The sequence below is a fragment of the Onychomys torridus genome, chromosome 12 (assembly GCF_903995425.1).
Source record: "Onychomys torridus chromosome 12, mOncTor1.1, whole genome shotgun sequence".
In the NCBI taxonomy this organism is placed as follows: domain Eukaryota; kingdom Metazoa; phylum Chordata; class Mammalia; order Rodentia; family Cricetidae; genus Onychomys; species Onychomys torridus.
This window is the reverse complement of record NC_050454.1, coordinates 9,868,877-9,881,339: the sequence shown is the minus strand read 5'-3', so window position 1 is coordinate 9,881,339 and position 12,463 is coordinate 9,868,877. Positions and strand designations below refer to the sequence as shown.

Sequence of the window (12,463 nt, the reverse complement as noted above, 5' to 3'; positions counted from 1 at the left end):
ACACACACGTGCACACACAGAGGAATCCATCCCGTGGAAACACAACTGGAAGCCATGATATGTATGCAAAGGACCGGAAGGTTAAAAAGGTTAAAAAAAAAACCAAACAAACAAACAAACAAAACCAACAACACTGTGAGACAAGGACCTGCCAAAGACACTGTTGAGTTCATTTTGTGTTGGCATCTACTGCTGGGCCTGGGGCCTGCCCTTAAGAGTGGTTTGTTTCCCTAGAGAAACTCCTTTGTAGAAAATCAGTTTTTCAGTTGCAAGTGGTTATCCATAGAACCTAGCTTCTTTAAGGATGGGGGCCATGTGTCCACGTCTCTCAGCTCTAGGGGCCCATCTGGTTTAAACCTGGGCAGTCCTGTGTATGCGGCCTCAGTCTCTGTGAGTTCTATCAGTTTTTCTATGTCAGAAGACCTTGTTTCCTTGGTGTCCTCCATACCCTGGGGCTCTTACACTCTCCACACCTCCTTTTCTGCAGAGGTGTCTGAATCCTGGGGGAGGGATTTAATGGAGACATCCCATTTAGAGCTGGGTCTTCCAAGCGGGGTGTCTGGCTGTGGGTTTCTGTCTTTGTTTCCATCTGCTGCAGGAGGGAGTTTCTCTGATGATGGCTGAGCAAGGCACTGATCTATGAGAATAGCAGAATGTTTGCAGTCATTGGATTGCTATATTCCTTTAGCAGTGCAACAGTATCTAGTTTCCCCTAGGTCCAAGCCTGTCTAGTCTCAGGTTCTTGGCCACCCAAGCAGTGTTGAAAATGGGTTCCATCTCTTGGAGTGGGCTTTAAATCAAATCAGATCTTAGTTGGAAATATTTTTAAAAGAGAAATATTTTAGGGGGAAAATGATTACACTAAATTAGATGGTATTAGATGGTTTTCCCAGCAATTTTTATCTTTCTGGTCCAGACTCTGAGATGAGCTGTGTTATTTAATATTCTCCTAAACATATGCACATTCTAAGTGGTGGCCAAATTTATAGAAAAATCTGTGCATTCAAATAAATTTACTTGGATGAAACGGGCATTTTTCTCTTGTTTTTCATCTACTTGTTGTGATTAGCCACTAATTGTGCCCAGAATTCTAGATTTCATGAACGTTTATTCTAACTTCTACATTTGGAGTCTGTTTAGTTTAATCTTAGAAGTCTCCTTTTCCTTTTTTTTTTTTTTTTTTTTTTGTTTGTTTGTTTTGAAACAGTGTTTCTCTCTGTTGCTTTGGCTGTCCTGGAACTGTTTCTGTAGACCAGGCTGGCCTCCAACTCACAGAGATCTGGCAGTCTCTGCCTCCCAAGTGCTGGGATTAAAGATGCCCTGCAGAAGTCTCCCTTTCTAGGTCAAGGATGAAGGACTTGCCCTAGTGTGCACAGGAAGTGTGTCTGATTCCCAGAAAGGGAAAAAAAGACCTCCATTTCTGCATTTGATCTTCCTCATAAATCCCATTAACGGTGTCTCAAACAGGTTATAGAGTATATTAGGCTTTTTATTCGCTTCTGCTTTCAGCCATGTAGCCTTTAGTGAGAATCTCCCTGTTGCACTTGTTCTGTCAGGAAGAGTCCAGCCTCCAATCTTCCATTCTTGTCTTCACAACAGCCCATACATTTCTTGCTTTTGTCTTGGCCTTTGATCTTTCACCTCCCTCTTCTATAAAGAAACAAGGGTTAGAAGCATCCTTGAGATTAGGTCTCTGTCTTTGGGAACATTTTAGAAATACACAAAGATAAATGGAAATTGAAGGTCCAGTCATCGATCATGTTATAGGTGGAAACCAAGGTGTGGAAGAGAAGCATAATAGGTTGAAGTTAGAAAGTGAATTGGGAGTAGAATGGAGAACAAAACTTAGTTACTTCACCAGCTAAGTGTTGTATGTCAGCTCTCATCTGATACTCTCACATAGGCACATTAGACGCCACAAAGAATTTATAAATACAAAAACATAGTTACACCAAAATGTGTAAGTTATGCATTGGGTCAGCATCCTTGTTAAGCGGGGTGCAGGCTGGGGCCATGGCTCAGTGGGTACAGCCCTGGCTGGACAAGCTTACAAGACTTACTGGCTGAGTTTGGATCCCTAGAACTGGCTTTTAAAAGCCAGATGTGTAACATCTGCATCTGTGACCTTGGTGAGCACCTGCCAGAAGATGGGAGCCAGAGCCAGCTTGCAGGATGGCTAGCCTGGTCTATGAAGCTGTAAACAAAAGGAGAGATGCTGTCTCAAAACAATGAGGAAAGTGAAGGCTCACAGTTGTCCTCTGACATCCACACATGTACAGTGGCACACACATGTCTGTAACCCCCCCACAATAAATGTGTGTGTGTGTGTGTGTGTGTGTGTGTATGTGTGTGTGTGTGTGTGTGTGTGTGTGTGTGTGTGTGTGTGTGTATTAAAGTATGAATGGTCAAATATTTCTGTGAAGAGTCACTCAGTGCATATTTTAGTCCTTTCTGGCCACACAGTATCTGTATCAGCTAATCAACTTGGCCACTGTGGCCACAAAGCAATCATGGATAATAAACAAATGAGTGGACATAGCTTAAAACTTTATTGACAAGAGCAAACAGTGCATCAAATGTAGCCTGGACATTATCAGCCCTGATCCAGAAGATTGACTCTTTCTCTGAATTCATTCTAGAACACACAGTCGTGAGGTCTGTCCTTGGTGAAGCCAATCAGTATATTTGATACTGATCGATTCATCTTGGTCATCTTCAGGGAGCTGCTATAACAAAATACCTCAGGCTGGGTGGCTTAAATGACAGAAGTCTATCTCTCATCGTTTTGGAAGCAGGGCTGTCCAAGGTTAAGGTGCTGGACAATATGGCTCCTCATGAGGGCTAGCCTCTTGGCTTGTGGATGCGTGCTTTGCTGCTCCTGGTGAGGAGAGACCATCTCTGTACCTTAATCTCACTCATGAAAGTTCATCTTCATGACCTAATTATTTTCCAAAGGCCTGTATACAAATACAGCCATATTTGGGATTAGGTTTTAACATAGTTTGGGACACAGAATCAGGACATAGCCCAGCTGATGAACAGCACAATTTTACCATTTTTTTCCTCATCAGAGTAATGTGAATCTGTTGGTGGCCTGTGTCTGAAGTGCCGTGTTTTCTAGTAAAGCATTTTTACAAAGTGGAAGCAGAAGGATGGGACTGTACCCTGCCGTTGCTCAGGTGCTAGGTAGGTACTTCCTTGTGATCTTACATTTCCCTCTCTCCCCTCTCTTCACAGTGCCCAAGAATTTCCCGCAGGAGCTGAGGAAATACACAGCGCAAGGCTTCCGTGTCATTGCCCTTGCCCATAAAACCCTGAAGGTGGAGAAGCTTTTGGATGTAGAACGTTTGGAAAGGTATGCAATGGGAAATCCAGACCAGGAGAGGGTCTTCGTTCATGAAGGGAGGAAGCCCTGGAGATGGGCTGATGACTGCTCCCATCACTAGGAAGTTCTTAGCCTGAGAACTGTTCTCCTCCAGTCCTCGGCTTGGAGATGGGCAGTGCGGGTAGGACATGCTCAGGTCACATGGTGGTTTGTGACAGAGCCAATATGGCAGCTGAGATTTCCCAGACCCCACATGGAAGCTCTGCCCTGCCCTGCATAGTATGCATCTTAGTCTTGGGTTTTTGTTCCCCTCACAGTGACAAATTCTCATCCCACACGGACCTAGGTGTCTCTCAGAGACCTCTCTCAGAGAACATAGCTGAAAATTTGGAAGGTTTCCAGAATCCACCCCCTCCCCAAGTTTTCTGGAATTTCTCAGGTCTGGGCTTTTTATTTCCCTCAGATCTGGGAGGGAGGTAGTGAATGCAAATTGGATTCCATGTAGGAAATAAAACATAATATTTTTAGTTACATTAAAGGGATGAATTGGCCTCCTCAGAGGATTATCTATACACTATATTCTTCCACTTTTCAGAGGTTCATTTTAAGTGATCTACAGTAAAAGAATAGGAAAACTAAATAGATGAGAGCCTATGTAGTTCATATATTTGACATATTAAATTTATATTTCTAATTCAGAGATTCTCATTCCTATATAATTGGCTCTATTGTATAAGGTACCAGTGTATTTGGTTCAATGTTACTATCTGCAACCTGTCTTTCTAAGATAATTGGTAGCTTACATGGTACCTGTTTCTACATCTACAAAACATAGGATTAGGTTATCTCCAAGGAGCTTTTTAGATAAGAGATTTTTGTCTTTGAAATAGAATAATAGAGCTCATCCAAATATATGAGTGGAATCCTCAGCTTTAACATTCCAGATGTTGGCTAGACTTGAGCAAGCATAAAGATCCATAACACATGGGATGTTATAATTTTTCATACACGAATTTGAATAATAGTGTTAAGGTCGTGAGGTAAACCAGAGATATACATAGCCAGTGATAAAATGTAGAAAGCCCAGCTGTGACATACAAGCACAGCTGTATTCTCATTGAAGAGCCAGTAGGGAGATACACATTATTAGAAAAACAAAACAAAAAAATAAACTATGCTATCTTCCCACCCATTACAAGTTTTCCCAGGAGATATCAGGAGTCCAAAATGTTCATTGTTATATAGTTGTTTTTACAGGGTAAAATAACATTGGTTTGATTTTTTATTAGGATAAATATATATTTAACAGTTGTTTTCCAATTAGGAAAATAAAAGGTTCTTAAAAACTGGAGTCACCAAAGGAAATTAAGGGGTTTTTTTTGTTTTGTTTTTTTGTTTTTTTGTTTTTTGTTTTTTGTTTGTTTGTTTGTTTGTTTTTTGAGGTAACTTAGAAATCACCCAACACTGAATTACAGAAGAAATGCTTCCTTAATACCTAACCCTTTCTTGGTTGAGTAAATATCTATTAACTTCTTGTCCATGTTAGATATTCAGGAACTACAGAAATGAATAAAATTAACTCCTTGATCCCAGGAATTTCATATCTCAACTGGGGAAATGGATAGTAAAATACACCTGTAATATGTTATTTCATTGGTGGTTCTTAAATATCTTCAAGGGGAAGAATGAATTAGCTAGAAAGAACCTTGAAAAATACACACTACTGTTTCACTTAAAGAGGTTAAAGATGTCCTCTGAGGAGAGGTATTTAAAGAAAGCTGTGAGTTAAGTAAGTGCAGGCAAGCCTCCCCAGAGGCTGGGCATTAAAGGATGGGGCAGTGGGTGCAATTGCTGATGGTGTGGTACAACAGCAAGAGCCCAGTTGCCTAGAGAACTGATCGAGGGGATGAACAGTAATAGAAACAAGAGCACTCCTTTATTCTTGCCATTGTGCACATCGCTTGGGGTCATATCCATAAAATTGCTGCCAAGGCTGATCTCAAGAAAATGGCCCCTTGCGATTTCATCTTGGACTTTCAGTTCTCAGTCTTTTGCTGATGTCTTTGGTCCACTTCCAGGTGATCTTGGCATACTGTATGGATTACCTTTGCATTGCTCTGACCCAATACCTGACAGAAATAGTGTGAGGGAGGAAGGGCTTGTTCTGGTTCTCCATTTCAGAGGGGTTATAGACAGTCACGGCAGGGAAAGAGTACCTCCATCTGCTGTACTGGAGTGGGACAGAGAGAGGTTCACAGGGCAGCCAACCAGGAAGCAAAGCGCACAGGACTGAACCAGGCCTATCCCCAGCAACCTACTTTAATAAGAAAACATGATTCAAAGTTTATAAGGAGCATAACTTCATAACTAAAAAAAAATAACAGCAAGTGTGATTTTTTTAAAAGGAGCCAAGGACCTAAGTAGACACTTGTCTAAGACATTTGATACATATGGACATAAAGTGCATAAAAAGGCATTGGAATTCAGTCAGTGAGATGGAAATCCAAACCACAGTGAGATCATTGCACGCCTAGGAAGATGGCTGATTAGGGACAGAAGGGGTGGCTCAAAGGTTAAGCATTCTTGCTCTCTGGGGGGATCAGATCCCAACACCACGTGGCTGCTCACAACCATCCATAACTCTAGTTCCAGGGGGTCTTACACCATCTTCTGACTTCCCTGGCATCAGTCACATGTTGTTGTGCACATACCTACATGTGGGCAAAAGTTCACACATAAAATAAGAGTGGGAAGATAAGAACAGCATTTTTAAGATGTAGATGGATACTAGAAGTGATTGTTTGAGGAAAGAAATAAAGGGTGGTATGGGGACAGGACCACTGGCTTTCGTTATAAGTTGCTGGTTCTTTTCATTTTTTAATGTGTGCACTATTATATTAATAAAACATGCATAGAGGTTCTGAGGGAAAGAAATAAACCAGCCATGAGCACCACACCGCTACCCCTGAAAATGTTGATTTTCTCCTGAATCCTAAGGGAGAAAGTCGAGTCTGAGTTGGCATTCCTGGGACTTCTCATAATGGAGAATCGCTTGAAAAAAGAAACAAAGCCCGTGTTGAAGGAGCTGAGCGAGGCCCACATCAGGACTGTGATGATTACAGGTATGTGGGGTTCTGGAGCCCAGCAAGGAACAAACGGAAAAGAAGCGTGACCTGAGCAAGTCCACGGGACTGAGGTTGAGGAGACCTGTGCTGCACAGCCGTGCCTCTCTTGCAGCGTCTGCAAGCCGAACAGCAGCATGATTTTGAGGCAGTGACTGGATCCTATTCTCTGCACATTACCACTCATCCTATCCAGAGTTCTATGAGTAGAAATATTTGTACACAGGCTGGAGACAAGACTCAGTCAGTCAAGGCCTTGTTATGCAAGCAGAGAGCTAGCTGCCATGTTAAAAAAAAAAAAAAAAAAAAAAAAAAGAACAGAGCAAGGTGACTCAGGCCTGAATCTCTGGACTGGGAGGTAGAGACAGGAGGCAGAGGCAGGTGGATCTCTGTGCGTTCAAGGCCAGCCTGGTCTCCAAAACGAATTCCAGGAAAGGCGCAAAGCTACACAGAGAAACCCTGTCTTGAAAACAAAAACAAAACAAAACAAAAAAAATGGAGCATGGTTAAGAAAGACCCTTCTGATCTCATATATGAACAGAGAGAGAGAGAGAGAGCAGGGGGCGCGTTACACATGGGACAGATGGCCAGGCATCGTGCGTGGTAAGCTAACCTAAGTGTCGCCCAGCCCTCAGTGTTTCCTCTTGTGGTGAGTACATCCTTAGAACACACTGTGATTTCAGCCTGGAGCCATGTGTTCACTACTGAGAGCTATCTGTTATCTCTATATTAGTCATAAAGAGCTCACACATGTCTTCGTTCATGGTTTGGAAACACACAGTGGGAGAGATATTGAACTAGGTATTTGCTCACTAAAGGCATACACTTGGGTAGGAGGAAAGGTAGTTATGAAACAGCAGAGGAAACACTAAATATATTCAGTGAGCAGCAGCAAAGAGAAGGAGAGACATCTTTGCTCTGGTGGCTGATAGGTTTGTCCTTAACGTCTCATTGTCATCTAGGTGACAATCTTCAAACTGCCATCACTGTGGCTAAGAATTCCGAAATGATTCCTATGGGCAGCCAGGTCATCATTGTCGAGGCTAATGAGCCAGGAGACCTTCTTCCTGCCTCTGTGACCTGGCAGCTGGTGGAGACCCAAGAGCCTGGCTCTGCGAGGAAGGTGAGCAGATGTTCCAAGACCCCTGGCTGGGCCTGGGTTTGTGGAACACAGCCCAGGCATGGCACAACCATCTGAGTCCTGGAAGTTGTCACAGTCACAATCCCTCAGGTGTGTGCGGGTGTGTCTCGAGTACGATGCCACGCAAAGTGTTTCCAGTGGCATTTTGCAAACCCAGCCATACATGATCACCTGGGGAGTTTGCAGACTTCCTACTGTAGGTTGCAGGAATTGAGTAAGAGTCCCTGGATAGGAAGGAAATAAGCTTGCCAAGGCACACTGGCAAGCCACTCAGCAGACATCAGATCAGGGTCTTGATTCCACACATACATCCACATTGCATGGCACCTTGCTGGAAAGCTGACCAAGGTAGAGCTTTCCAGAAAGCAAGCTTCCTGTTGGCTTGTCTGAGAAAAGCTCTCCCATATGAGAATGACCATGGCCCGACACTCCACTTTTGTGTCAGTTCAAAGCATGGTCCTTACAGCAAGTTATTACAGAGATGCTTCTTGGTTCTGGGCTGAACAGCTTCTGACATTGTTACCTAGACAGGGCACTTGGATGCAGCACACAGGATGACACATATAAAGAGTGGCCCTGGGTCATCGAGATGGGTTAATCTGACATAACCTCCACTTCCGGATGCTATGAAAGATGGCGGTTCTCTCTTGTACCTTTTACAGCCCTCTAGATTTCATTTTTTTTGTGAACCTGCTTGCTTCATACAGTGTCTGCATCTCACTGTGTTACTGAACGCTGGGCCTTCACTCATTTAGCAAACAGCCTGTCTGTGCTCACATCCATGAAATTAATGCCTCATCTGAGGTCTAGCCTCAGTTACAGCACAGCCTCAGCTCTTCTCTTCACCTCTGGCACTTTCCCTGTCTTCCTACAAGGCAAGGGGGTCCTGCCTTGTTTTAGTGGTTTGCAGTTGGCAGGGGAAGAGGAGGGTGGGTTCCCCTCCTGTCAATTCTGTGCAGGAGTTCTCCTTCCCCTTGCTAAACACAACCTTTTCTCTGATCCGTGTCTCTAATAAATAAAATATTCGTACCTCCTGTACTGTTTAAGTCCAGTCCTATGGAAATGTAAAGGCTGCTGATAAATCTTGAGAGAAGCCATTGTCGGGACTGTGGGAGGAGCCGATTATCATCATCAAATGTGTTGTCCTGTGCTGTCGGCCAGGATTGAGCACAGTCGAGGGGGTACCTACAAGTGGCCAGGAGGGAAGGGTCTTGGAACCCTTGCATGGGAACATAGGTGTGGGAGAGGCTCTGGGTACCGGGAGGGAAAGGGTTCCCCTGTTTTAGTAGAGTCAAACAAAATTCAGAAGCCAGACACAGGAAAGAGGTAGATACGAAGAACCAAACTATGCCTTCTTGCCATGAAGAAAATGAGTCAATGAAAGGTACAAGATCTTAATAATCACAAGGGTACATGAGGAGGAAGTCGAGGGACATTCTTGGCTCCTTGCTATGAAGGCACAATCCCAGGAAAGGATGAAAGCTGTTAGAGCATCATGTATTTATATAATTGGGGGGAGCATTTTGCTTGATGAGTTCCAGGGGCAAAAGACCCCTCCCACACTTGCTGATGCTCATTTCTTTGTGCAACACAAATTCACTTTCTTCCTCCATGCACCACAGGGAAGGGGGCACTGCTTACGAGCCCATGTGGAAACAATGCCTTTTGATTTTAGGAAACCTACATCGATATCGGAAACAGTTCTGCACCTGGTGGGAAAGGTTACCATTTTGCAATGAGTGGGAAGTCATACCAAGTGCTGTTTCAGCATTTCTACAGCATGCTGCCCAAAGTAAGTGCTGACGGAATGAGGTGTATTGTTAGGGTCTCCAAGAGAGTGGAACCAAAGAGTAAAGAAGGTGACGGGTCACTGAGGTGGGCTTGGGTGTGGGAATGTGCATCATTGAAAGCACCTTGGCTTTTCAGGAGGTTCCTGGTCCTGTCTAAAACCACCAGACCCTGTGCAGACAGCCACGGCCTTTCAGTCTTCAGTGCTGATAGCTGCGCTCACCCACGTGGCCAGCCCAAGCTCAGCCTCCCCCTTCCCTCTGTTCCCTGCCTGGCACAACTTCCTAGTAGATCCACACATCAGCCTTCCTTGTACATCAGTCTCTCTGAAAGCCACTAGCCTGTGTCAGGTGGAGCTCCATTCCCCTGCTGCCTGGAGTCTTAAATCACAGCAGAAGGAAGCAAAAGCACCGAGGTTTATTTTCAGAATCATTTATTATCTTGTCCTCTGTGCGTCCTGCTTTAAAATAGTGCCGAACAGGGTTGCGCTGTCAGTGTGGTGGAGAGACGGGGCATCCAAACCGAGGGCTGCAACCATCTGTTAGCGGAGTCTAAAATAATCTGCCACCTTACCTTCCTTGGTAAGTCAAGGACTGAAGAATGTGGGGCCTAAAGGTTTTGAGAAAGCTCTTATTCCAGGCCCTATTGTGGAGATGGGAATCTGAAACCCAGAGAGGTTAAGTCACTCACTGGTCTAAGGTTTGTACAGCAAACTGGACACATCAGTTGCTCTCTTCGCTGTCTGTGGCAGCAGACAATGTGCAATGAGATGAGCTGCATTTCCCAAAGAACTGTGCTCCGGTTGCTCATGTGCCTCTTAGTTGCTATGTTAATGAGATGTTAGCCCTTCTTGGGGAAAAGAAAAAAAAAAGTAATTGGGTCCAGCGAAGAAAGTAATGGAGCTGTGATGGAGGACTTAAAGTTCAATATTAAACCATTAAATCCTTCATTCTGATTCCTGACTTTGGGTCTAATGTCACACACCCAGCGCGGTGCTGAATCAATGGCCAGGAATGACTTAACAGGATTTTCACTTCTGAAACATTCTCCTTCCTAAGCTTGCTACAATGATTGTTTTTCTCTTTAGATTCTGGTTAATGGAACCATTTTTGCAAGGATGTCTCCTGGGCAGAAATCAAGCCTCGTGGAAGAGTTTCAGAAATTAAAGTAAGTGACAGGTGTGAAGAGAGGCTATGGCTATATCCTCTGTGGCTACTTAGCTGCCTCCCCCGTAGTGTCTGAGGGTAACACCATTGGTTGTTTTATGTTTCTATGGATCAGGTATCCAGATGTGGCTCAGGTAAGCTGTGGTTCCTGAACCAAGGATGTAATTATGAAGGGATGTAACCAGGTGTTAACCAGAAGTGGGGTCTGGTGGTGCTAGGAGGGATGTCTCTGCCACCACCTCTCACATGCTTACGCTCCTTCTGCGTGTTGGAATAGAGACACTGGTTTTTACTGCTCCTTGGAAGAAGCCATTCTCAATTCCTTGAGATATGGGTCATTTCATAGAAAAAAGGCTAATGTCACCACTGACTTCCATATGTAGAGTGAGAAAACAAGAATGATGATAGAGGTGTAGAACGGGATGGAAGGGGGAGGAGGGATAGTGTTACTGTTCTTCATTCCCTAATCTTAGAATAGTTGGCTGCCTTTTCTTTCAAAACAAGTCACTAGGTTCCACCATACTCAAGGAAGTGGCTTTCACAATGACATGAGTTGCAGGAGGTGGGGACAATTGAGAAACATTTTAGACACCTACCACCCCCAAAGAACACTCATTTTGCTGCCCGTGAATCTTATCTTGCAGAGGATTGCCTGCTTAAATGCAGGGAGAAAAAAATAATGAGGGTTTGTGTAGCTAAGGATAGGAAAGGTGGCAGTGTATGAGTTCTCTCTGGGAGTCATCTGCTTGATCCAGTAAGGAATAAGTGATCATTTCAGAGCCTCTTGGGATGAGAAAAATGGCAGCTGGCAGGGACCAGAGACAGAGGGCAGATCCAACACTCTCTCAGAGCACTGATGACCAAGTCACGTTGGAATGTGAAAGTCCTTGCTGAGGTCAGACCTACCTGTTCATTACTTGCTGAAAGTATTATGGTTGCTAGCCTGAAGGTTTCAGATAGCATAAAGATACAAGGAGTAGTGAAACAAGATAATTGGTGCTTCCTCCTCACGTTGGAATCAGGACACTGCCTCTTACTATCAGATTTTATTGGCTGAGCTACATCACAAAGCCTCAAATGCCTCCCATTAGTTTCCCTATGCTTTCAGACTGCGTAAGTGGCCAGGTATAAGTGGCTAGCTCACTCACACGGTCATTCATTACATGGCATTGGCTAAGGAGAATAATTTTCCCTGTTTCAAATGCCTAAGCAACATTGTTGGGTGACACTCTGAAAGCCATATCCCCCTGAAACACAATTAGCTTAGGAAGGTACACACTGGGACAGAATGGGCTGACTTCTCAGTTACCCATCATCCCCCTTGGCGGTTCTCCCCTTGGCAATGCATATCAAGCTCTCTTTCTAAACCCAGGAAACACTAGGAGATTTAAGATCCCTGGTGTGATGAAGACACTCATTATGGGCTTTAAGACTTGAGGAAGGAAGTTGATTAGATGACTACAATTAGTGATGACATTGTGATATGGTGCACAAATGCTTGTGTTGTCACTAGCCCAGCGTTAGGCTGCATTGGTCCACACTGGACCACATGTGAACTATAGAGAAGGTCAAAGGGTGGCTTCTTATGGGATCTTCTAATAGGACTTCACTTTTATTACTCCTGGTGTGATTTTAGAAAATGCCACCGAATCATTTAAGGCATTTCCATGAGTCACTGTTGATAACATGTCATTCACTTGTAGTAGAAGGCCCAATGGATTCTGCATAAGAAACCCCTTTTCCCTGGCAGCAACTTTAAATTTGTCCTTTCATTTAGACCCTGGTTACATACCAAGATGATACACATGGGGTACACATTACCTCACTGCCACTCTGAGATGCATCTAGAACACATGCATGCTCCAGTTGTATCTGACAAACCATGTGCCAGGGACTCTTCCTCCTAACGTTGGAACTGAAC

General features: G+C 44.0%; 1 protein-coding gene across 2 annotated transcripts in view; it reads left to right on the top strand.

Annotated features, from left to right (window-relative positions):
• Positions 1-12,463, top strand: part of Atp13a5 (ATPase 13A5) — a 123,304-nt gene that overhangs the window by 74,784 nt on the left and 36,057 nt on the right. For both annotated transcript variants that reach the window (XM_036203568.1, XM_036203569.1), the window contains exons 17-21: positions 3,238-3,355; positions 6,323-6,447; positions 7,410-7,570; positions 9,264-9,380; positions 10,464-10,543. In XM_036203568.1, the coding sequence (XP_036059461.1) occupies positions 3,238-3,355; positions 6,323-6,447; positions 7,410-7,570; positions 9,264-9,380; positions 10,464-10,543 (601 nt within the window). The remainder of the gene's footprint in view (positions 1-3,237; positions 3,356-6,322; positions 6,448-7,409; positions 7,571-9,263; positions 9,381-10,463; positions 10,544-12,463) is intronic.